General features: G+C 63.3%; 1 protein-coding gene across 3 annotated transcripts in view; it reads right to left on the reverse strand.

Annotated features, from left to right (window-relative positions):
- Positions 1-10,688: 10,688 nt before the first annotated feature.
- The window catches only part of LOC122463777 (carcinoembryonic antigen-related cell adhesion molecule 1-like), a 44,923-nt gene continuing 29,803 nt past the window's right edge, over positions 10,689-25,808 (reverse strand). Inside the window, exons 2-7 of one of the 3 annotated variants that reach the window (XM_043535530.1) lie at positions 23,633-23,750; positions 22,468-22,830; positions 13,636-13,734; positions 13,323-13,414; positions 13,040-13,081; positions 10,689-12,722 (exon numbers count right to left, since the gene is read on the reverse strand). In XM_043535530.1, the coding sequence (XP_043391465.1) occupies positions 12,675-12,722; positions 13,040-13,081; positions 13,323-13,414; positions 13,636-13,734; positions 22,468-22,830; positions 23,633-23,687 (699 nt within the window). In that variant the 5' untranslated portion in view covers positions 23,688-23,750 and the 3' untranslated portion in view covers positions 10,689-12,674. The other 2 variants (XM_043535531.1, XM_043535529.1) reach the window with 2 other exon arrangements.

Raw genomic sequence — 25,808 nt, forward strand, 5'->3', positions numbered from 1 at the left:
TCACCAGCAGCAGCTGGGCCAGGACACCCCGGGGACTTGGACGCGCCGGCTGGTCGTCACAGGCTTCCTGGAGCCGCTCCCTGGAGGGGGCGTCTGTGCCGGGGCCTGGGCTCAGCTGGATCGGCTGGGGCACCCTGGGGAGCGCTGGGGGGGGCTGCAGGGCCTAGCTCAGAGCAGTGGGGCCTGGCACAGTGCAGGGGCCCTGCCAGAGGCGCAGGGTGACAGCCAGGGCAAAGAGACACAGTCACTGCCGGCCCCGGGACAGGGCTGGGGGGAGGCACTTCCCTGCCCTGCAGCCACATTTGCGTTGCAAATGCGAAGAGGGGGCGTCCCGCCGGGGGTGCAGCTGCACAGAGCCTCGGCCCTGGGCTGGGGGTGGGGGGCTAAGGGAGAGCAGAAGGCCAGGGGGGTGGGGAGCCAGGACTCCTGGGTTCTATCCTGGCTCTGGGAGGGGAGTGGGGTCCAGTGGGTTAGAGCCGGGGCTGGGAGCCCGGACTCCTGGGTCCCTCGGCTGGCAGTGGGCACTGGCTGGTGGATGTTTTGCTGGCCAGGTGGCCGCAAACAGGTGTCTGGTGTCTCTGGTTCCCCTTTACAGAGATTGACTAGAAGGATCCCAGCTGAATGGGAGGGGACACGGCGGGGGGGGGATGGACACGAGCAGAAGCAGAAGTTGTGAGAAGACCAGATACCTGGAAATCCGGCCACCGCCAGACCCTGCACGTCACCCCCACCCCGCCCATCTCCCCCTCCCAGAGCTGGGCCAGAACCCAGGAGTCCTGGCCCCCGCCCACCCCGCACCCCGGGGCACCCTCAGCGGCTTCAGACAGGAAGAAAAACTCTTTTGTGCCGCGTGTTTGTTTAGCTTCAATAGCAGGAAATTGGGAGGAAAAAAAAACCCCAATGAAACCGGGCGGCTGCGCCCAAGGCAGCCCCCCCGCCCCACAAGTGTGCAAGCCCCCCCCCTCGTGCCCCCACGTCCCACCCAGACCCCTCCCCCCGTGCCTCCCCCCGCATCCCACCCAGACCCCTCCCCCCCTCGCACCTCCCCCCACATCCCACCCAGACCCCTTCCCCTCGTGCCCCCACGTCCCACCCAGACCCCTCCCCCCCTCACGCCTCCCCCAGTGTCCCACACAGACCCCTCCCCCCTCATGCCCCCACGTCCCACCCAGACCCCTCCCCCCCTCGCACCTCCCCCCACATCCCACCCAGACCCCTTCCCCTTGTGCCCCCACGTCCCACCCAGACCCCTCCCCCCCTCGCACCTCCCCCCACATCCCACCCAGACCCCTTCCCCTCGTGCCCCCACGTCCCACCCAGACCCCTCCCCCCCTCACGCCTCCCCCCCGCGTCCCACCCAGACCCCTCCCCCCTCACGCCTCCCCCCACGTCCCACCCAGACCCCTCCCCCCCTCGTGCCTCCCCCAGTGTCCCACACAGACCCCTCCCCCCTCATGCCCCCCATCCCACCCAGACCCCTCCCCCCCTCGCACCTCCCCCCACGTCCCACCCAGACCCCTCCCCCCCTCGTACGTCCCACCCAGACCCCTCCCCCCTCGTGCCCCCACGTCCCACCCAGACCCCGCCCCCCCACGCCTCCCCCCACGTCCCACCCAGACCCCTCCCCCCCTCGCACCTCCCCCAGTGTCCCACCCAGACCCCTTCCCCCCTCGTGCCCCCCACATCCCACCCGGACCCCTCACTCCTCCCCCTGTTCGTTCACACCCCCACCCCGCCCGTGAGCTCTGATTCACCTGCCAGGCCCCATTCCAGCCGGGCAAGTCCGGGCTGCAGCGTTTGCTGCCGTCTGCCCCCCCCCGGGCCCGTTTGCCCCCCTCCCCCAGGGCGGAGACACCGGCCTGGCTGGGAGCCTGGGGAGACCAACCCCTGATGGGGGGGCGTGGGGGGCACCAGGGAGCCAGGCCCTGGGGAAGCTGCCTTGGGCTGGGCATGAACCCCCCCGACACCCCCAGCGACTAACACCCCCAGGCAGAGGGAGCGCAGGACGGGGGGCGCTGGGCGGGTCACGGTTCACTCGCTTCGCAGGGGTGTGAACTGCAGCCGGCCCAGAGCCAGACAGACAGACGGACAGGCCCCCGCCCCCCCCCAGACAGACAGACGGACATGCCCCCACCCCCACCAGACAGACAGATGGACAGACACACCCCTCCCCCCAGACAGATGGACGGATGGACACGCCCCCGCCCCCACCAGACAGACAGGCCCCCGCCCTCCCCAGACAGACAGACGGACACGCCGCACGCCCCCCCCAGACTGACAGACAGACAGGCCCCCGCCCCCCCCCAGACAGACAGACGGACATGCCCCCGCCCCCACCAGACGGTCGGACAGACACACCCCTCCCCCCAGACAGACGGACGGACGGACACGCCCCCGCCCCTACCAGACGGGTTGGACAGACACACCCCTGCCCTCCAGACAGACGGACAGATGGACGTGCCCCTGCCCCCCAGACAGATGGACAGATGGACATGTCCCTGCCCCCCACACGGTCGGACGGACGGACACGCCCCCGCCCCCACCAGACGGGTCGGACAGACACACCCCTGCCCTCCAGACAGACGGACATGCCCCTGCCCCCCCCAGACAGATGGACAGATGGACATGCCCCTGCCCCCCAGATGGTCGGATGGATGGACACGCCCCTGCCCCCTGGTTGGAAGGACACCTCCCTGCCCCCCCAGACAGAGGGACGGACAGACATGCCCCTGGCCCCACCAGATGGTCGGACAGACACACCCCCGCCCCCCCAGACAGATGGTCGGACAGACACGCCCCTGCCCCCCAGATGGTCGGATGGACGGACACGGCCCCACCCCCACCCCCACCAGACGCACAGATGGACACGTCCCTGCCCCCCAAGACGGTCGGATGGACAGACACGTCCCTGCCCCCCCAAGACGGTCGGATGGACGGACACATCCCTGCCCCCCAGACAGATGGACGGACGTGCAGACCTGGCCATTGGGGGAGGGGAGGTTTCCATCTGTGAAACTTGCAGCGAGGAGCCAAACCCCAACTTCCCCCCCCCCCCCCCGGCTCTTCCGAGACTGGGTGCGGCTCGGTTCCCGCACGGGTCTGCCCCCCCCCCCCCGTAGTGACTCCTGTCCACACACACAACCCCCGCCCGGGGGACAGGCGACCGGGGAATGTGACGGGGGGGGGGCAGGGCCTGGACACCTGGGTCCCCAAGATGAAGAGCCACCTCGTGACCCCTCCCCCAATCCTGGGAATAGGCCATAGAGAGAATGTGACTGGGGGAGGGGTGCCTGCCCATCCACGCCCCGGATGCCTGGGTCCCCTGGCAGTGCCACCCTGGAACAGACGTCACCGCGCACCACCCCCCAACCCATGGGACTTTGACCGGTTAATGGCCTTGGGCTGTTTCCTTATTGCGGGGTAATTACTCCCCTGCGCCCCCGCCCTGCCTGGGGCTGGCACAGATGGATGGGGGGGCAGGTTTGGCTACTCTGTGCCCCCGTAGGGGGGACACCCAGCACAGGGGGCCAAGGGATCCCCTGCCCCCCCCCAGGCCAAGGAAGGGAGGGGAGTGGATGGGGGTGGATGGGGGAGGGGAGTGGATGGGAGTGGGTGGGGGAGGGGAGTGGCTGGCCCGTGTGATAACAGAGGGGAAGGGGAAGTGGGGGGCTGGATGGAGGAGGGAAGTGGGGTGGACGGGAGGAGGATGCGGGGAGGGGAGTGGCTGGCCCCATGTGATAACGGTGGGGAAGGGGAAGTGGGGGGCTGGATGGAGGAGGGGAGGGGAGTGGATGGGGAGTGGATGGGGGAGGGGAGTGGCTGGCCCCATGTGATAACGGTGGGGAAGGGGAAGTGGGGGGCTGGATGGAGGAGGGGAGGGGGCTGGTGGGAACCTGGGGGGTGGGTTGGGAAAGCCTGGGACGTGCTGTGGGGCCTGCAGGGGAAGGCAAAGGGGGGCCGGGCAGAGGGGTATCGTTAGTGGTGGGAGAATCTGGCCCGCCCTCACTTCCCAGTCCCTCTGGTGCCCCCCAGTCCTGCCCCCTCCCCCATCTCTAGGGCAGAGATTCCCCTGCCCCCCCCAACCCTTCACTGTCCCTGGAGCTGTTCTACGGGGCTGTTTACAGGGCAGGTCGCACCCTGGGGAGGGACATAAAGGAGAGGTCACAGGGCGGGGGGAGTTTCCCATGGACTCACCCTGTAAATTGCCCCGATTTATGGCACATCCCCCCCACCAATGGGCCCGTCCCGGCTGGAACGACGCCTCCCTGAACCGCATCCACCCGGTGCTGGCCTGCGCCATGAACGACGTCACCGGCCCTTTGCATGCAGGGGGTGCTGAGAGGGCACTGCTAGGGGGAAGCTCACAGCCCGGGGATCCCTGGCGGGGGGCACTGCTGGGGGGGAGCTCACAGCCCTGGGATCCCTGGCTGGGGGCACTGCTGGGGGGGAGCTCACAGACCTGGGAACCCTGGCTGGGGGCACTGCTGGGGGGGAGCTCACAGCCCCGGGCTTTGAGTGTGCACATACACACACCGCAGCTGACAGGGTAGAAACAACCCTCAGCCCGGTTATTGCCAAACCAGCCAGTTGCAGCATTTCCTGCCGCGTTCCCTGGAGCTGTCAGAGACGGGAGGCCGCGCTGGATGGGCCCGTTAGTCAGAGTCAGCAGGGAAGGGGCCTCCCTGAACCAGCCAGTCCCCCACCCTGGGGCAGGATCAGGGCCAGCGCCCCCAGGAGGGGAAAGGCCCCACGTCCCATTCCCTGCCCCCCTGTTCCAAGCCAGCCAGGCCCCCGCCCTGCGGCAGGATCAGGGCCAGCGCCCCCAGGAGGGGAAGGGCCCTGCCTCCCGTTCAGGGCAGCCCCACACAGCGCTCGGCGTTGCTGGCTCAGCTGGGCCCCTTCAGACGAGTTGCGTTTGAAGCCGGCTCAGGGCAGGGTGCCACTCGGGACCCCTGGCATCCCTGCAGGCTGGGCCGTGTCCTGGACAGCAGCGACCCTGGGGTCCGGATCAGGGCCAGCACCCCCAGGAGGGGAAAGGCCCCAAGTCCCATTCCCTGCCCCCCTGTCCCAAGCCAGCCAGGCCCCCTGGGTCTCCGCTGGGGTCTCAGCTCCCCCTGTGCTCAGCGCTGCCCTTGCTGTCCCAGTGGGGTAGGCAGCAAGCTTGCTGCTTTCCTCACTGCATCAGAGCCAGCGTGAGCCCCCACTCCGGTGTGCAAGGGGGTGGGGAGCATCCCTCTGTCCCACCCAGCCCCAGGGGTCTGGTTACAGGCAGGCAGGTAGCCTGAGCCTAGCCGCTCCTCCCTGCTGCCAGCCAGGTCATCTGCATTTTCACTGACCATTTCCCTCTCCACCGATTGGTTCCCTGGATTCAAATTCAAACCCTTGGCCGTTACAGGAACAGGGCCTGGATCCTGTCCCAAAGAGACACAGTCACCCCCCAACAGGGTCTCGCAGCTGGTATCCTGGAGAACCCCAGCGACGAGCCAGCCCCACCCCTCCTGGGTCTGCACAGGGATCTGGGCAGTAGGCAGGGCGAGGGGCTTCGTCCCTGGGACCCTCACCCAGCTCACACAGCCCCTCAGCATCTGGTGAGGCTGCATCACCCAGGGCCTGACAACAGTTCTCTCTGTCCCAGGATCTCGCCACCCCACGAATGTCTCCCCATTGACCATCACTTTCCGCTCCCACTGGGGGTCCGAGGGGCCTGGCCCCAGGAAACTCCACCCAGACATATAGGTTGGGGTCAGGAGTGGGAGCCTGTCCACCTCCCCACCCATCGGGCTGACGGAGTCTATGGCCTTGGGACCCAGCAAGGAGCTAGACACTGGGGCTTTTCCGCAGGGTCCCCCTGGTTCAAATCTCCAGCCTGCTCAAAGGCAGTGAGGTGGCATCCACATCCCCCCCCTCCTTAACCAGGGGCAGCAATTTACTCTCGAGGTTCCCTGCGGAGCTGGCCCCCCGGGGTCTATCCCCACTCACCCCGGGGAGGTCCCCTAGGCCTCTCCGCTCCCCCACCGCCAGTTCATGCAGCTTCTGCAGCTCTTTCTTGGGCTCTCGCTGTCTCTCACAGTCCTCTTGCTCTCTCGGACTCAGCTCCAATCCCGTCCATCTCCGATCCCCGGATGGGGAACCCGATCGTGAAGACCCTCGTCTGGACGGGGACAGGAGTCTTGGGGATGCCTGGCTACTACTCCAGCTGCTCCCAGATCCTGCTATAGCCCCATTTGGGGTCAGGAATCTGCTCCTTAGAGCGGTCATCCTCCTCCAGCTGCACGATGAACTGTGCTTTGGTGAACTTTCCAATGCCGGACCCTCTCTTTCTGCACAGGGTTACAATATCCTTCTTAAGGAGACGGTGACAGGCCGTCACTCCGCTCTTCCCAAGTTGTTGTGGACTCACAGGCCTGTGTGCTCTCAGCTCCCCACGGTATCTAGGGAGAACCCCTAGTGTGCCAGCCCTTCTCGAGGTCACCACCTCTTTGCCAGGGTCGAGCTGCAGACTCCTCCGCCCCTGGGACCGCTCGCTGCAATCCCCCGAGGGACCCTGTGACTGCAAAAGTCCTTCTCTCTGGTCACACACTTCCAGGAGTTAACCGCCCCCTGAAACCGTCTCTCTCTGAATCTTCAGCACGCCTGGTCCCCGTCAATCCCCCTTCGTTTTACTGCTCCCCAGTCACTTACTGCAGGAAGCGCCACCCACGGGGTGCAGTAGATCCCACCGCTGCCACCAGTTGTCATAGAGTCCCTGGGTGATGCTCTGGAACTGCTCCCCATGAAGCCAGTCAGGACTCTGGGGCAGTCTCCTTTCTGTGAGCAGCCTGTCTGCAGGACACACAGCTCCCCCGGCTTCCACCTTCCTGGGCCTGACCTCAGAGCATTCAGCATCCTCTGCCCCTCCATGCTCTTCCCACAGCGAGTCGACCCAGGCGGGGTCCTGGGGAGCGCCAGAGGGTCCTGCCCCCCAACTCCGCAATCAGTCGGGACTCTCAGCCAGACAGTAACACAGAGGTTTATTAGACGACAGGAACATGGTCTAAAACAGCGCTTGCAGGTGCAGAGAACGGGACCCCTCAGCTGGGTCCATTTTGGGGGGAAGTGAGCCAGACAACCCCGTCTGCCCTTCACTCCATGTCCCAGCCAGCCCCAAACTGAAACTCCCTCCAGCCCCTCCTCTTCTGGGCTTTGTCCCTTTCCCGGGCCAGGAGGTCACCTGATTCCTTTGTTCTCCAACCCTTTAGCTCTCACCTTGCAGGGGGGAAGGGCCAGGCCATCAGTTGCCAGGAAACAGGGTGTCGGCCATTCTCTGTGTCCAGACCCCTGCACACACCTGCCCTCTAGGGCTCTGCAACGATCATACACCCTTACCCCACCCCCTAGAGACTTAAGAACTGCATAGGGGAAACTGAGGCACCCCCACAATGTTCAGAGGAAACATTAAGAACAGTCCCACTTCGTCACAGGGGGTCACTAGGGCAGCTGCTCACCCTGATTACACCTAACCACGGCCTTGTGTGGGCCAGGCTCCCCCCGACCCCAGGCTCCACGTCCCCCCGGCTGGCCAGGAGCCCTGGGCTCACCCAAATTCGCCCCCAGTCCGCGGCGCCCACCCCTAAGGCCAGCGCTTGATGACAACATGCGAACGAACTGACCCTTAGTCCATTCTGCTGCAGCAGCCACGGGCCTCATGAACTGCTCTGGGGGTCCGTGTACAGCCCGCGGGCCCTAGCCTGGGCCCCCCCGGACTAGGGGAACAAACTCCCGGGGGCCATGGCTCCATCTCGGACCCAGAGCGGGGCCCTTTCTGAAAGGGGCTTTCGCCAAATGTGGGTGATTGGGCTCAGCACAGGGTCCCTGGGTGAAACTCGCTGGCCTGCGAGGTACAAGGGGGTCAGATGAGATGAGTGAATTCCCCTCCCCGGCCTTAAAAACTGGGGATCCCCCCACCCCCGCCGCCAGCCAGTCCCTGCCCTGAGGGCAGATCGGGGCCAGAGTCCCCTAGATGGGAAAGGCCCCGTACCGATTCCCTGCCCCCCTGAGCCAGCCAGTCCCTATGCTGGGGGCAGATCAGGGCCAGGGGCCCCCGGAGGGGAAAGGCCCCATGTCCTGTTCCCTCACTTCCCCAGCCAGCCCCATCCCTGTTTGAGTTTCTGGGAGGCTCTCGGGAGGCACTTTGGGATCTGCTGAGAACAAAGAGTTGGAACAAACCCAACGCCAGGGCCCTAAATACCAGCCTGGGGAGGGTTTATGTGTGGGGAGCCCCGGGAGTGAGGGGCACCAGCAGAGCTGGGGGGGGCAGGGCTGGGCTGGCAGGGGGCTGCGGGTCGGGAGTGAGGGGCACGAGCAGAGCTGGGGCGGGGGTCGGGAGGGAAGCCCAGGACTAGGATAACAGGGGGCTGCGGATCAGGAGTGAGGGGCACCAGCAGAGCTGGGGGGCGGGGCAGGGCTGGGATAACAGGGGGCTGCATGTCGGGAGTGAGGGGCACCGGCAGAGCAGGGGGGGGCGGGGGGGGCAGGACTCTCCCATGAGGCTCAGTCCTGGGCAGAATCATCCCATCTTGGTTTCTGGCGCCCCCTGGTGGCTGCCCAGGCACCATCAGCCCCGGCGCCCTTCCCCGGCCTGGGGGTTCTTACCCCTCGAGAGACCTGGGGGGTGTTGGAACCGTGTGGAACTGGGGGGGGGCGGGAGGGGAGCCAACCCCTCCTGACCTGGGGCTCTGGGCCCTGCTCCTGGGGGGCCACCCCCAACTTCACTCACTCCACCCCGTCTCTGGGGTGTGATTGCCAGGCCCACACTCAGCCCCGGGCCCATATGTGGGGCAGCTCCTTCCCCTCCCCCGGGATTCAATCCCCCTGTGGGGGTACAGCACCAGGGGCCGGTGCTCAGAGCTTCATTTGTGCCAGGGCTGAGCCCCGGCACGTCTGGGCCTGGCAGTTCAGAGCCCCGGCACCTCCAGGCCATAGTAAACTGGTGACTAAGCCTGGTTCCCAGACCGAGCTGCCCGCCCTCCTGGAGCAACCTCCCTCCAGGCCAGTGAGTCCCCACTCAGCACCGCCCGCGGCCCTCGCCCCGTGGCCGGCTCCCGACCCACCGCACGCAGCGTGGGTGGGCCCCAGCGCCCCGACGCAGCGGGGAATTCCCCACGGGGCTCCATGGCAGAGGCTTTCCTGGACGCCGGGCGTGTGAGCTCTGCGGCGCGTCCCTTCGCCGACCAGCCGGTGATTGGCCCCAAGCCGGAACCCGGGTGAGTCCAGGCGCCCGCGAGTGTTACGGCCCCGTGCCCAGTTCCCGCCAGGACCGTGATTCCTCTGCCGTGCGCTGCTGGGGGCAGCCCGGCCGCTCGGTACCAGCCAGAGCCCGTTTTCCCCGTTCTGCGCCGGGAGCGTGTGTCCTGGGAGCTCCCACTCGGCCAGTACCCGGGGCCCAACGCCAGCCTGGGGCGTGTCCATCCGGCTGGGACAGGAGTTGTGGGAGCGCGAATCGAGAGCCAGAGTCATGCCAAGGAGAGCCTGGTGCATGCTGGGAGGCCTCCCAAAAAACCCTGAACATGTGACCCAGGCCTGACCGACGCTGCCTGAGTCTGCCGAGAGCCGGAGCCGATCGCTCTGGGAGAGCCCACAGGAAATGGGGCAATCGGCCGGCGGAGCAATACCCGGTGGGAGGGGCTGAGGGTAACCAGCAGGAACGGGAGCGGGTGGGGGGGCTGTGAAGGAGCGTGAGACCCAGGGGACAGACACCCCCAGGAAGCGGCAGAGTCACCCCCCCCCCCCCCGACCGCACACACGCACCGTTCCCTAGCAGCCGAAGGGGAAGTGGGTGGGTGCAGCTCGGAGGGGACAGTCTCACCCAGGAGGGCCCCTGTGGGGCTGCCCTGCCTGTGGGTCCAGGCTCACAGCACAGACCGCCCCCCACACTGGATCGAGACGGGTCCTGCTGTGGGTGCTGGAACTCGGGGGCTGCCGCAGCCCTTGGCTGGACGTGGTTTCCATCACACGCAGGGTTTGCAGGGTTCAATGGCTCTCAGCCCCCCACTGTGCGTATGGCTCCAGTGCCCCTGGGTCCTGCTGCTGCGAAGGGGCAAAGCCCAGAGGGTCCAAGCCCAGGGACACAAATCAGGCCTGGCCCAGCGGGGCCGTCCCCCGGCTCCCCAGGAGCGGGGCAGAGAGCTCCCTGCCGGGGCAGCCCCTGTCCGGCTGAGCCTGCGGGGGGCTGGGCCGCGCTTCTCCAGCAGGGGGCAGCAGCGAGTGCCCGGCACGGCCAGGGTCCGGGCCAGACGCACCCGGGTCCCCTTGGCCCTGCTGGGCCGGCATCGCGCCGGGGGCTCCCGTGGCCTGGCGGCTTCGCGTGCGGGGCCTTTGCTCCCACGCTGCTCCCCCTGCACCCCTGGGCTGAGCCGTGTGACGCTTCCCGGGGTGCCGGGCTGGGAGGCCCCCCGCGACCCCTTGCCCCGCTGTGAGGAGCCTTGTCTGGCGTGGCTGGCGGTCAGAGCCCCGAAGCCCCCGCTCAGCCCTCGACAGGTCAGCGATCGGCGCCCCCAGTCGCCCACGATCCCCCTGGGGTGCCCAGCCCCTGGCACTGCCCACTGGCCAAGTTCCCAGCTCCGCTGCCTCCACGGACTCGGACCCCCCAGCTGAGCAGTGACCCCCCGCCCAGCCAGTGCCCCACTCGGCCCCAGCACGGCCAGGCCTTACAGAGACAACCAGGCTGAGTTTATTGACCGGAGCCCAGAGCTGGAGAAGGAGCCGCTGGAGGCTCCTGTTATTGACTCCTCGTAACTAGAAAAGGAGTACTTGTGGCACCTTAGAAACTAACCAATTTATTTGAGCATGAGCTTTCGTGAGCTACAGCTCACGAAAGCTCATCCGATGAAGTGAGCTGTAGCTCACGAAAGCTCATGCTCAAATAAATTGGTTAGTCTCTAAGGTGCCACAAGTCCTCCTTTTCTTTTTGCGAATACAGACTAACACGGCTGTTACTCTGAAACTCGTAACTAGGGATCGGGAAATGACAGGAACGGGCAGCAGGTTTAGAACAAACACAAGGAAGTCTTTCTTCCCGCAACGCACCGTCAACCTGTGGAACTCCCTGCCAGAGGATGTTGAGAAGGCCAGGACTATAACAGGGTTCAAAAAAGAACTCGATAAGTTCCTGGAGGATCGGTCCATCAATAGCTATTCGCTAAGATGGGCAGGGATGGTGTCCCTAGCCTCTGTTTGCCAGGAGCTGGGAATGGGCGCCAGGGGATGATCACTGGGCGATTCCCGGGTCTGTTCATTCCCTCTGGGGCACCCGGCACTGGCCACTGTTGGCAGACAGGACACTGGGCCGGATGGACCTTGGGTCTGACCCACTCTGGCCGCTCTTACGTTCTCATGGAGTTAACGGGACAATGGGTAACATGGAGAACAAACTGGGGACGCGTTTCCCAGCGTCCCGACGTCCCGAACCCGCCCCTGGAAGCTCCTGCGGGTTCAGCCCCCCCCAGCATCCGGCTCCCAGCCGCCCGGGCTCCGACGCTCCCTGCAGGCGACAAACCCGCTGGCAGCTGCTCCCCTCGGGGCAGGACCCTGGGTGCACCCCGCACCCCGCGATAGCTCCCACCAAGCCAGCGTCTGTCTCAGAAACGCCTGCCCCCCGCACTGGGCCCTTTTCCCTGCCGGCTGCTTCCGTGGGGCTGGGGCAGACGCTGCTGGGGTCTGGCTCCGGGTGCAACCAGCCGCCTGGCGAGCGCGGCATCACCCAGCTGCCCCGGAGCCGGGCACAGAGAGAACGGCCCGGTGCCTCCTGTGTGCCAGGGACGGGCCTGGCGCCTCCCGCTGCCCGGCTGGAACCAGCCCCTGAGACCCAGGCCAGACACACAGCCCCGGACGTGACCCCGGGAACACGGCTTGCCACGGTCACCGCGCCCAGCGATGCCAGCTCTGGGCAGGGACCCCACAAGCCCCTTTGGGGGCTGGTCTGTAGATGTCAGAGCCTGGGGCCCCATGAGCCCCTCGGCGCCCTGTGCCCTCCGCCAGGGGTCCCGGGTCCCAGCCGGGCGGGTCGGCATCGCTGTTCACAGCTCAGCACGGGAGAACTGCCCCAGGGAGGGGAAGACGCAGGGCCGGGCACTGGAGGCAGGGTGGGGGGAAGCCCTGGGCGGGGACCCCAGGCCCTGGTTTGGGCACCAGTGGGGCACTGGGGAGATCCGGGTCTGAGTCCCTGCAGCCCCACAGACTCCCCGTGGGACCCAGGCTGGTCACTGAGCCGCCCGGGCCCCTCTGTGCAGTGGGGAGCTCCCGCGGCCTGGGGTGGGACACAGCTCAGCGCGCCAGGCTCAGGTCAGGCGGGCAGAAAACAGGGCACGTGCCCCAGGCTGGGTGGTGTTTGGTCCTGAGACGTCCCCAAGCCGGTGGCAGAGGCGGGCTCCCAAATACTGTGCTGGGCACAATGGAGCCAGAGCCACTCACAGGCGCCGAGTTTCTGATTTCTTTGGAGGGGCCCAGACGCCGCGGTGATGGGCGCCAGGGAAGCAGCCTGGACGGACGGACCCCCCGGGCCGGGCGGTGGCTGTTCCTGCCCTTTAACGCTTCATCGGCGGGACGTCCCCGGGCGGCGGGACCCACGCTCGGGGGCGCGCCTTTCCCAGCATGCACCGGGCCGCTACCAGCATGCACCGGGGGGGCTGGAGGGGGTGTCACTTCTTCAGCTCCTCGTACACGTCCTGCTGTCGGGGCTGCAGCGTCTGGGGGAAACGGGGACGATTCAGCCAGAGACGCCCCAGGGGAGGGCCCAGTCCCCTCCCCCCCGTGGGACCCCAACAGCCCCTCCCACACCAGGGGCCCATCCTCCCCCTCCCAGTGCTGGGCCCCCCATAGCGCCTCCCCTCAGCCCTGAGGCTCCCGGCTGGTCCCCTTCTGGCTCACTCTGCTCCCCCCGCTCTGGGATGTGTTAACCAGCCCCGTTCTCAGCCATAGGGCTTCTGGGGGGCAGCTCCCCCTCCCCCCACTGGGTCCAAACCCCCCTCAGGGGGAGGATACAGCGCAAGGGGCCGGTGCTCACCTGGTATGTGGGGCTGGGGTCAGGGGGGCTCCCGGGCTGGGCCTGGGGGAGACAGAGGCAAGAGGGGCTTTAGCACCGGACCACAGAGACCCCCCCCCCGCCCCTCCAGCCGAGCTCGGGGTGCGGGGAGGGACCCTGGGAGGGTCAGTGGGACCCAGGGTTTGTGTAACCCTCCCCCACCCCCACCCAAAGGGGACAGGGTAACCTGGCTGGGGGCTGCGGGTCGGGACTCAGGAAGGGGCGGGACTGGAATAAGGGGCGGGACTGGAGCCTTGTCACTCACCACTGGCCCCACCCCAGCTGTCGGGGGCAGGTTCTCGTACACCAAGACGGGTGCCCCGGTCTCCTTGGGGGTCTCGTTCCGGCAGCGAGAGTCTGGAAGGAATTATCAGAGATGCTGGAATTGGGGTCCTGGCTCCCAACCCCCCCTGCTCTAACCACGAGACCCCACTCCCCTCCCAGAGCTGGGAGAGAACCCAGGAGTCCTGGCTTCCTCCCTCCAACCACCACTCTAACCACTAGACCCAAGTCCCCTCCCAGAGCTGGGAGAGAACCCAGGAGTCCTGGCTCTCCCGGGGGGGCCGGGTGTTACTCACAGAGGAAATAGGCCCCGACTCCGACCAGCGCGGCCCCCGCCAGCAACCCGATGACGATCCCAGCGACGGCCCCGGCAGAGAGACCTGGACGAGGGGCGACTGGGGTGGAGGAGAGATGTGGGGAGGGTTGGATCAGACGGTCAGTAACAATCCCCCCACGCCGCTCCCTGCAGCCTGGGCCCCTAGCGCCGCACTGGGGCATTGGTGCCAGCACTGGGATCCCTGTGTCTGCAGCGCGTTCTTCCATCCCGGGGACTCACCCGTCCCTGTCACCCGCACGGCGACAGACGCCCTGGCAGTGCGGTTGGTAACTGGGTTGTGAGCCTGGCACTCGTACGTGCCCTGGTGATCTAAGGTCGTGGGGTTAAAGGTCAAGCTGGTCCCGGTCTCGTTAGTGTTGGTGCCATTGAGAACCCAGCAATAGCTTGGGGCTGGGACGGAGTCGGCGACGCACGACAGGGTGAGAGGGGACCCGAGGGTCAGGTCGATGGGTTCTGGCGGGTCTATCCTGGCGGAGTCCGTCCCGTCTACACAGAGAGGGAGAGGATCAAGGGAAAGGACAGCGCCAGTGAGAGATCACCGTACCAACAGCCCTGGTGTCCCACCCCAGAGGTGGCTGCTGTGACGAAGTGGGACTGTTCTTAATGTTTCCTCTGAATAGTGTGGGGGTGCCTCAGTTTCCCCTATGCAGTTCTTAAGTATCTAGGGGATGGGATAAGGGTGTATGGTTGTTGCAGAGCCCTAGAGGGCAGGTGTGTGCAGGGGTCTGGACACAGAGAATGGCCGACACCCTGTTTCCTGGCCACTGATGGCCTGGGCCCTTCCCCCCTGCAAGGTGAGAGCTAAAGGGTGGGAGAACAAAGGAATCCGGTGACCTCCTGGCCCGGGAAAGAGACAAAGCCCAGAGGAGGGGGGGCTTGAGGCATTTTCAGTTTGGGGCTGGCTGGGACATGGAGTGAAGGGCAGACGTGGTTGTCTGGCTCACTGCCCCCCAAAATGGACCCAGCTGAGGGGTCCTGTTATCTGCACCTGCAAACTCTGTGTTAGACCATGTTCCTGTCGTCTAATAAACCTTCTGTTTCCCCGGCTGGCTGAGAGTCATGTCTGACTGCGGAGTTGAGGGGCAGGACCCTTTGTCTTCCCCAGGACCCCGCCTGGGCGGACTCGCTGGGGGAAGCGCACGGAGGGGCAGAGGAGGCTGAAGGCTCCGGGGTCAGACCCAGGAAGGTGAAGCGGGTGAGCTGTGTGTCCTGCAGACAGGCTGCTCCCAGAGAGGAGACTCCCCCAGAGTCCTGCCTCGCTTCATGGGGAGCAGTTCCAGAGCATCGCCCAGGGACTCCGTGACAGATAGCAGGACCTTTCCCTTAGGGCGACGGCCCCAACCCCGGGCGAAGGGAGGGCCAGGACACACAGTAACGCTCTCTCTGTCCCCTGCACAGAAATGCTGCCCAAGCCCACGGTGACGCCAAACCAAATCCAGGTGCTGGAGAACGGGACCTTCACCCTCACGTGTAACAGCTCCCCCAGCGCCTACACCGTGCTCTGGCTCTGGGACGGGGCGTCCCTCGCGCCCAGTGACCGGCTGGGGCTGTCCCCTGACAACCGGACCCTCACGGTGCTGGGTGTCACCCGGGGCGATGCCGGCGCCTACCAGTGCGAGGTCAGGAACCCCGTCAGCACCGAACGCAGCGAGCCAGGCAGGACTCTGGGGCAGTCGCCTTTCTGTGAGCAGCCTGTCTTCAGGACACACACCTCACCCGGCTTCCACCTTCCTGGGTCTGACCTCGGAGCCTTCAGCCTCCCCTGTCCCTCCGTGCGCTTCCCACAGCCAGTCCGCCCAGGCGGAGTCCTGGGGAAGCCAGAGGGTCCTCCACCCCAACTTCGCAGTCAGACGTGACTCTCAGCCAGCCAGCAAAACAGAGGTTTCTTAGATGACAGGAACATGGTCTAAAACAGAGCTTGTAGGTGCAGAGAACAGGACCCCTCAGCTGGGTCCATTTTGGGGGGCAGTGAGCCAGACAACCATGTCTGCCCTTCCCTCCATGTCCCAGCCAGCCCCAAACTGAAACTCCCTCCAGCCCCTCCTCCTCTGGGCTTTGTTCTTTTCCCAGGCCAGGAGGTCACCTGATTCCTTTGTTCTCCCATCCTTTAGCTCTCACCTTGCAGGGGGGAAGGGCCCAGGCCATCAGTTGCCAGGAAACAGGGTGTCGGCCATTCTCTGTGTCCAGACCCCTGCACACACCTGCCCTCTAGGGCTCTGCAATGATCATACACCCTTACCCCACCACCTAGATACTTAAGAACTGCATAGGGGAAACTGAGGCACCCCCACACTATTCAGAGGAAACATTAAGAACAGTCCCACTTCGTCACATCTCTCCCCCCTTCGAGATCGAACTGAGCGGGGTCACTTTACCCGGTGACCTGGGGAAGTTCGAAGCCACCAACGTTCCCATGGATGCCCCAGCATCTCTCCCATTCCTTGGTAGGAGTTACACCAGGCCCTTCCAGTTTCACGCCCTCCCTTAGGTCGGGGGTGGTCGATAGCACTCGCAGGCCGCATGTGGGAAGGTTTATGCGGCCCGTGCCCTTTGGCCACCCCAAAACCCCAGGGGGTCAAACTGGGATTGGGTCTTCTCCCCAACAAGCTGGCCAAACACAGCCACTTGGTTTTCGGACTGTTTAACTTTCTTAACAGCTTTCACTCCATCTGAGACCTTCTCAAAGCTCTTCACACTGGGTCTTTCAACAGGAAAGTCAGTGGATCCATTCACAACAGAAAATTTCTGGCTGTTAGGAACTGAAACTTTCTTGATTAAATCACTTTCACACCCTTCAGTTACAATAAACTGCTTGCAAAGACTCCCTGAGAATTCCTTTCCCTAGGGCTTTTCTATGCAACCATTCACCCCTCCCAGAAATTCTGCTCTTACCCTCTTCACCTAGGGCTTGCTCTGGAGGAACACTTTCCTGAGCAACAACAGACTCTTCCTGGGTCTCCCTTACATCCAGAATCACCTCTGGCCCATCAGGCGGATTCCTACCCAATCCCCTTTCAGGCAAACTGACAGACTTCCTAGAGAAAAGGTCAGAAGCATTCTCCTTCCCTTTGACACACACAAGTTCAGGAATCTTTTCCTTCTTGCTACAGGTTTCCACACCCTCAGTAGGTAACACAATCACATCACCTTCCTGCTCTCCTTGTGTCCTGGCTAGGATCTCACCCTGATTAGACAGAGTTGCTCCACCCTTTCCCAACAACACACTAGCAACAGGGAAAATACAAGCACCAGAATTGTCTGGTCTCTGGGATTTTACATAGACCCTAACTGGATGCGACCTAGTTACAGGGCCATTCTCCCAAGCAGACACAAACTTAGGACCCTTCCCTTCCTGGGCTTTAGCTGAATCCAGAACCAACTCCGAGACAACTGCACGACCCTCAACCATCACAGGCTGAAAGGTCCCTTCTGTCTGCTCCACAAACAAAGAAGAGCCGGACACACTTTCTCCTTGACCAGACACACAGCTTGGGATCTCATTCCCCTGGTCCCAGCACACAAGGCTGGTCACAGACAACTGCTTGGAGATCAGGGTAGCTCCCTCCATAGGCAAGTCAATACGCCTGACAGACACAGGCACGTTTCCTTCCCTGTCCCAATTCTCCACCCAGCTAACAGGTAAGGTCCAGGGACACTCATCGTCCACTCTCCTCTCCTTCCCGCCCTGCTGACTAGACAAAGCCATCGGCTCACAAGGCTGCCTAGGCTCATCCAAACTTTCCTTACCAAGCACCTTGCCACTCCCCACAGATCATAGAATCACAGAATCATAGAATATCAGGGTTGGAAGGGACCCCAGAAGGTCATCTAGTCCAACCCCCTGCTCAAAGCAGGACCAAGTCCCAGTTAAATCATCCCAGCCAGGGCTTTGTCAAGCCTGACCTTAAAAACCTCTAAGGAAGGAGATTCTACCACCTCCCTAGGTAACGCATTCCAGTGTTTCACCACCCTCTTAGTGAAAAAGTTTTTCCTAATATCCAACCTAAACCTCCCCCACTGCAACTTGAGACCATTACTCCTCGTTCTGTCATCTGCTACCACTGAGAATAGTCTAGAACCATCCTCTCTGGAACCACCTCTCAGGTAGTTGAAAGAAGCTATCAAATCCCCCCTCCTTCTTCTCTTCTGCAGACTAAACAATCCCAGTTCCCTCAGCCTCTCCTCATAAGTCATGTGTTCCAGCCCCCTAATCATTTTTGTTGCCCTTCGCTGGACTCTCTCCAATTTATCCACATCCTTCTTGTAGTGTGGGGCCCAAAACTGGACACAGTACTCCAGATGAGGCCTCACCAATGTCGAATAGAGGGGAACGATCACGTCCCTCGATCTGCTCGCTATGCCCCTACTTATACATCCCAAAATGCCATTGGCCTTCTTGGCAACAAGGGCACACTGCTGACTCATATCCAGCTTCTCGTCCACTGTCACCCCTAGGTCCTTTTCTGCAGAACTGCTGCCTAGCCATTCGGTCCCTAGTCTGTAGCGGTGCATTGGATTCTTCCGTCCTAAGTGCAGGACCCTGCACTTATCCTTATTGAACCTCATCAGATTTCTTTTGGCCCAATCCTCCAATTTGTCTAGGTCCTTCTGTATCCTATCCCTCCCCTCCAGTGTATCTACCACTCCTCCCAGTTTAGTATCATCCGCAAATTTGCTGAGAGTGCAATCCACACCATCCTCCAGATCATTTATGAAGATATTGAACAAAACCGGCCCCAGGACCGACCCCTGGGGCACTCCACTTGACACCGGCTGCCAACTAGACATGGAGCCATTGATCACTACCCGTTGAGCCCGACAATCTAGCCAGCTTTCTACCCACCTTATAGTGCATTCATCCAGCCCATACTTCCTTAACTTGCTGACAAGAATACTGTGGGAGACCGTGTCAAAAGCTTTGCTAAAGTCAAGAAACAATACATCCACTGCTTTCCCTTCATCCACAGAACCAGTAATCTCATCATAAAAGGCGATTAGATTAGTCAGGCATGACCTTCCCTTGGTGAATCCATGCTGACTGTTCCTGATCACTTTCCTCTCATGTAAGTGCTTCAGGATTGATTCTTTGAGGACCTGCTCCATGATTTTTCCAGGGACTGAGGTGAGGCTGACTGGCCTGTAGTTCCCAGGATCCTCCTTCTTCCCTTTTTTAAAGATTGGCACTACATTAGCTTTTTTCCAGTCATCTGGTACTTCCCCCGTTCGCTACAAGTTTTCAAAGATAATGGCCAATGGCTCTGCAATCACAGCTGCCAATTCCTTCAGCACTCTCGGATGCAACTCGTCCGGCCCCATGGACTTGTGCACGTCCAGCTTTTCTAAATAGTCCCTAACCACCTCTTTCTCCACAGAGGGCTGGCCATCTCTTCCCCATTCTGTGATGCCCAGCGCAGCAGTCTGGGAGCTGTCCTTGTTAGTGAAAACAGAGGCAAAAAAAGCATTGAGTACATTAGCTTTTTCCACATCCTCCGTCACTAGGTTGCCTCCCTCATTCATTAAGGGGCCCACACTTTCCTTGGCTTTCTTCTTGTTGCCAACATACCTGAAGAAACCCTTCTTGTTACTCTTGACATCTCTTGCTAGCTGCAGCTCCAGGTGCGATTTGTCCCTCCTGATATCATTCCTACATGCCCGAGCAATATTTTTATACTCTTCCCTGATCATATGTCCAACCTTCCACTTCTTGTAAGCTTCTTTTTTATGTTTAAGATCCGCTAGGATTTCACCATTAAGCCAAGCTGGTCGCCTGCCATATTTACTATTCTTTCGACTCATCGGGATGGTTTGTCCCTGTAACCTCAACAGGGATTCCTTGAAATACAGCCAGCTCTCCTGGACTCCTTTCCCCTTCATGTTAGTCCCCCAGGGGATCCTACCCATCCGTTCCCTGAGGGAGTCGAAGTCTGCTTTCCTGATCCCCTGCCCTGCCTGTGTCTCCCCCCACTCAGCTGGGGTCTCAGCTCCCCCTGTGCTCAGCGCTGCCCTTGCTGTCCCAGTGGGGTAGGCAGCGAGCTCCCTGCTTTCCTCACTGCATCAGAGCCAGTGTGAGCCCCCACTCCGGTGTGCAGGGGGGCAGGGAGCATCTCTCTGTCCCACCCAGTCCCAGGGGTCTGGTTACAGGCAGGCAGGTAGCCTGAGCCCAGCCGCTCCTCCCTGCTGCCAGCCAGGTCATCTGCATTTTCACTGACCATTTCCCTCTCCACCGATTGGTTCCCTGGATTCAAATTCAAACCCTTGGCCCTTACAGGAGCAGGGCCTGGATCCTGTCCCAAAGAGACACAGTCACCCCACAACAGGGTCTCGCAGCCGATATCCGGGAGAACCCCAACAACCAGCCAGCCCCACCCCTCCTTGGGTCTGCACAGGGATCTGGGCCATAGGCAGGGCGAGGGGCTTCGTCCCTGGGACCCTCACCCAGCTCACCCAGCCCCTCAGCCTCTGAGGCTGCGCCACCCGGGGCCTGACAACAGTTCTCTCTGTCCCAGGATCTCACCACCCCAAGAATGTCTCCCCATTGACCATCACTTTCCGCTCCCACTGGGGGTCCGAGGGGCCGGGCCCCAGGAGACTCCACACAGACATATAGGTTGGGACCAGGAGTGGGAGCCCGTCCACCTCCCCACCCATCTGGCTGACGGAGTCTACGGCCTTGGGACCCAGCAAGGGAGCTGGACACCGGGGCTTTTCCGCAGGGTCCCCCAGTTCAAATCGCCAGCCTGCTCAAAGGCAGCAAGGTGGGCATCCACATCCCCCCCTCCTTAACCAAGGGCACCAATTTAGTCTCGAGGTTCCCTGCAGAACTGGCCCCCCGGGGTCTATCCCCTCACCCCTGGGAGGTCCCCTAGGCCTCTCCGCTCCCCCACCGCCAGTTCATGCTGCTGCTGCTTCTGCAGCTCTTTCTCGGGCTCTCGCTGTCTCTCACAGTCCTCTTGCTCTCTTGGACTCAGCTCCAATCCCCTCCGTCTCCGATCCCTGGATGGGGAACCCGATCGTGAAGACCCCCGTCTGGTTGGGGACAGGACTCTCGGGGATGCCTGGCTACCACTCCAGCTGCTCCCAGATCCTGCTATAGCCCCATTTGGGGTCAGGAATCTGCTCCTTAGAGCGGTCATCCTCCTCCAGCTGCACGGTTAACTCTGCTTTGGTGAACTATCCAATGCGCGACCCTCTCTTTCTGCACAGGGTTACAATGTCCTTCTTAAGGAGACGGTGACAGGCCATCACTCCGCTCTTCCCAAGTTGTTGTGGACTCACAGGCCTGTGTGCTCTTAGCTCCCCATGGTTTCCAGGAAAAGCCCCTAGTGTGCCAGTCCTTCTCAAGGTCACCACCTCTTTGCCAGGGTCGAGCTGCAGACTCCTCCGCCCCTGGGACCGCTCGCTGCAATCCCCCGGGGGACCCTGTGACTGCAAAAGTCCTTCTCTCTGGTCACACACTTCCAGGAGTTAACCGCCCCCTGAAACCGTCTCTCTCTGAATCTTCAGCACACCTGGTCCCCGTCAATCCCCCTTCGTTTTACTGCTCCCCAGTCACTTACTGCAGGAAGCACCGTCCACGGGGTGCAGTAGATCCCACCGCTACCACCAGTTCTCACGGAGTCCCCGGGCGATGCTCTGGAACTGCTCCCCACGAAGCCAGGCAGGACTCTGGGGCAGTCGCCTTTCTGTGAGCAGCCTGTCTGCAGGACACACAGCTCACCCGGCTTCCACCTTCCTGGGTCTGACCTCGGAGCATTCAGCATCCTCTGCCCCTCCGTGCGCTTCCCACAGCGAGTCCGCCCAGGCGGGGCTCCTGGGGAAGACAGAGGGTCCTGCCCCCCAACTTCACAGTCAGACGGGACTCTCAGCCAGCCAGTGAAACAGAAGGTTTATTAGACGACAGGAACATGGTCTAAACCAGAGCTTGTAGGTGCAGAGACCAGGACCCCTCAGCTGCGTCCATTTTGAGCCAGTCAACCGCGTCTACCCTTCACTCCATGTCCCCAGCTAGCCCCAAACTGAAACTCCCTCCAGCTCCTCCTCCTCTGGGCTTTGTCCCTTTCCCGGGCCAGGAGGGCACCGGATTCCTTTGTTTTCCAACCCTTTAGCTCTCACCTTGCAGGGGGGAAGGGCCAGGCCATCAGTGGCCAGGAAACAGGGTGTTGGCCATTCTCTGTGTCCAGACCCCTGCACACACCTGCCTTCTAGGGCTCTGCAATGATCATACACCCTTCTCCCACCCCCTAGATACTTAAGAACTGCATAGGGGAAACTAAGGCACCCCCACAATATTCAGAGGAAACAGTCCCGCTTTGTCATAGTGGGGCTCTGGGAGCCAGGACTCCTGGGTTCTCTTCCTGGCTCTGGGAGGGGAGTGGGGGCTGGTGGGTTACAGCAGGGGGGCTGGGAGCCAGGACTCCTGGGTTGGATCCGGGCAGGGCAGGGGAGTGGGGTCTGCGTGGGGAGGTCTGTGGAGCCGGCACAAGGGGCTTAATGCAGATTATACCAACTGCGACAGCAGCAGCTGTTGGGGGGGGTCCCTCCCCATCCATATTCAGTCCTGGCTCCCAGCTCAGGGAGGGGGCGTCTGGGGGCCCAGAGCCCCACATCTCTGTGTATTGGGGGGTCATCATCTCTTGGGGGCAGGGGGGTGGGATGCCACATACAGGGCAGGGTCTGTGTTTGGGGGCAGGTTCCCCCCATGACCCAGCCAGGCTCATCCCCAGGGGAGAGGCCCAGAGCCCATCGCTGGGGCGGGGATGGGGAAGGGGCAGGGCCCGGGGGTGGCACTTACCGGAGACGGGCAGATGCACCGTGATGGTGACAGCGCTAGTCCGGGGCTCTATCTTCACCGCGTAGCTCCCGGTGACATTGAGCGTTAACCCCGCGATGTGCAGGGCGCAGCCCGGCCCCGCTGTCTCCCGCCCCGTGTGGGCCGGGCCGGTCTGGTCGGTGGATGGTCCTGGGAAGTAGGTGAGGATCCGGCTGGTTTCATCAGTGGTCGCTGATCGGTACCAGCTGCAGGACAGGAAGTCCTGTGGCGGATTCTGGGGGGCCAGGCTGACGCCCCCTCCCACCGCGGGGCTCGGCGGGGTGAGGACGATGCTCACCGGGGTCTGGGCCGGCGCCGGCTGGAGGCAGGAGCCCAGGACGGAGGCTGCGGGGGGGAGACCAGAGAGACAGAGACCAACTGGTGCCCCTCACTCCCGACCTGCAGCCCCTCCGTTTGCATTTGCACTGTCCCCTGTTACAGTCCTTGGTGTCCGGGACACCTGGGTCCCCCGCCCCCCCGCTCCACCCTCTCAGCTGCAAGGGACCCCTCGCCAGGTGCCGCCCCGCCGCCTTTTGCTGCAGCCGGACCTGCCTCGACTCAGGGGAGGCGTCTCTGGGCCGGGACCCTGGAGTCCGGACCCACAGGCAGGGCAGCCCCACGGGGCCCCTCCGGCCTCAGACTTCCCCTCCCAGCCTCCTCCGCTCACTTCCCCTTCGCTTTGGAGGAAGGAACCCGTGCGGCGGGGGGCGGGGGGGTAGGGAAAGGGTCTTCTCCCTTCTTCCCCCGCCCCCCACGGGGTGCCGGGTCCCTGGCTCTCTGCCTGGCTCTGGTTCCGCCTGCTAGATCTGGGGGGAGGGAGTTCAGTGGGGGGGCTGGGTGTCCCCCCCAGTTCTCCAGCCCAGAGAGACACAAGCAAACAGCTGATCCCTGCTGCGGGACACAACGGGGCTTCTGTGCGTGTCCCCGCGGCTTTGGGGCACAGCCTGGGGGAGGGTGGGGTTGGAGCCAGCCTGGGAAAGGAAGCGTCAGAGCCCCCCTCCGGCTACTCCAGCCCTGGGGTGCCCCTCGCCCAGCTCTGCCGGGGCCCCTGAGTCCCGACCCACAGCCCCTCCGCTGTCATTGACACTGGCTCCTATTGCAGCCCTTTTTGCCCCGGACACCTGGGTCCCACGTTCTCCCCTCTGACCTGCCAGGAGAATCCCTGTCCAAGGGCCGCCCGGTCTGTGGGGGATTCGCCCCATCGCCCTTGGCTGCTGCGGGACCCGCCGGGACCCGCCGGGACGGCAGAGACGCCTGGTTCCCAGCTGGGGGCAAGGGGCAGAGACGGGGGAAGCGGGAGGGAGCGGAGCCGGCACGAAGCACCTCCCTTGCCCCTCCCAGCCCAGGTACGGGGCAGGGGGTGCGGCCCCTTTGGCACCGTGTCCCCCCTTTCCTGACAGCCCTGCCTGCCTCCCCTGCCGGGGGAGGGACTCACCCGCCCCTCCCCCTACCCCACACAGACACGGGGGCGGGGGGGTGCAGCAATCCGGGCCCCCGCTGCTCCCTTGAGGGGGGGGTCTGGCCCTGGCAGATGTGTGTGTGTGTGGGAGGGGGTCACACAGCGCAGAAATCGTCCCCTGGGGGGCTGGTGCATGAAAGGGGGCAGGGCCCCCCAGCCTCCAGGACTCCTACTCCCCCTGTTCCCCCCAGATATTGCCCCCCAGTGGAGGCTGTGTGGAGGGGGGGCTCATTCCTGGAAGTCACCTGTGGGAAGTGGGAGACAACCCCCCCGTTAGGGAGTGGGGGGCACAGGGAGACCCCTGCGGAGGGGGGGGGCAGAGCCCAGACTGACGGGAATCTGGGACATTTCTGGGAGCCAAAGCCCCCCCCGGCAGGATGGGCCGGGGCTGGGGGGGAACAGGACAGAGCGTGAGGCCCCTGGGCACAGACAGACACAGAGCTGGGCTGAGCAGCCTGATCCCGCCCGCCTGTGGGCCCACGTGTGTCCACCCCCCCCCACAGACACCCCCACCCCCCCACACACCATACACACACCCACACCATACACACCCACCCACACACCCAAACACACTTGCACACAACCATAGACACCCCCACGATACACACCATACACCCCACACCCCACACCCCCACCCATAGACACACCCACCCCCACACCGCCCCTCACACCCATACACACCCGTGCACACACCATACAAACACCGACACCCCCACAATACACCCCCACAACCCCACACCCATACACACCCGCACATACACCCATAGACACCCCCACGATCCACACCATACACACCCACATCCCCCACCCACAAACCCGCGCACACATCATAAACACATCCATACACACACCCACACACCCATACACACACCCATAGACACCCCCACAATACACACCCACACCCCCACACACAGACCCATAGACATATCCACTCACCAGCCCCCCCACACATACACCCACAAACACTCCCAAACACCCCCACACACACCTGCACACACAGACACCCCATCCACACCCACACCCCCATGCACACCCACCCACCCATACACACCCACCATACACACCCATACACACCCCCACACCCCGCCACCCCCACCATACACTCCCCACCCCCAGCTATACACACCCACCCACACCCACACCCATCCCCACACCCCTCATATACACACACCCATACACCCAACCACACACCCATAAACACACACCGATACACACATCCGCACACCCCCAGACACCCATACACACACACACACACACACACACACACACCTGCACCCACCCATAAACACCCAACCACCAATACACACACATACACACACACACACACACACCCCATACACCCATCCACCCCACCCCATACACACTCACACACACATCCATACACCCACTCCCACCCCCAGTATACACCCCACACCCCCCACACACACCATACACCCACACCCCCATCCACACCCACACCACGGGGTGCAGGGGGCACGGCCCAGCTGCGGGTCCATAATCACAGGGTCCACGGAGGCCGCGTGTGGGGCCTTTGCTCTCGCTCTGGTCCCCCTGCAGCCCTGGGCTGCGCCCTGTGACGCTTCCTGGGGTGCCGGGCTGTGAGGCCCCCGCGAGCCCCTGCCCCGCTGTGAGGAGCCTTGTCTGGCCTTGCTGGGGGTCGGACCCCCCCCTCCATGGACAGCACAGCCCCCCCCCAATGAACCAGTTGTGGGGGGGTTCGTTCCCTCTCCCTCTGGGGTGCCTGGTTCCTGAGTCTCTGTGTGGGGCTGGATCTGGGGAAGAGGAAGTTCAGTGAGGGGGGGCTGGGTGTGTCCCCCCCCCAATGCTCTGGGACAGAGACACAAGCAAACAGCTGATCCCTGCT

The sequence above is a fragment of the Chelonia mydas genome, chromosome 24, assembly GCF_015237465.2.
Source record: "Chelonia mydas isolate rCheMyd1 chromosome 24, rCheMyd1.pri.v2, whole genome shotgun sequence".
Taxonomy (NCBI): Eukaryota; Metazoa; Chordata; order Testudines; family Cheloniidae; genus Chelonia; species Chelonia mydas.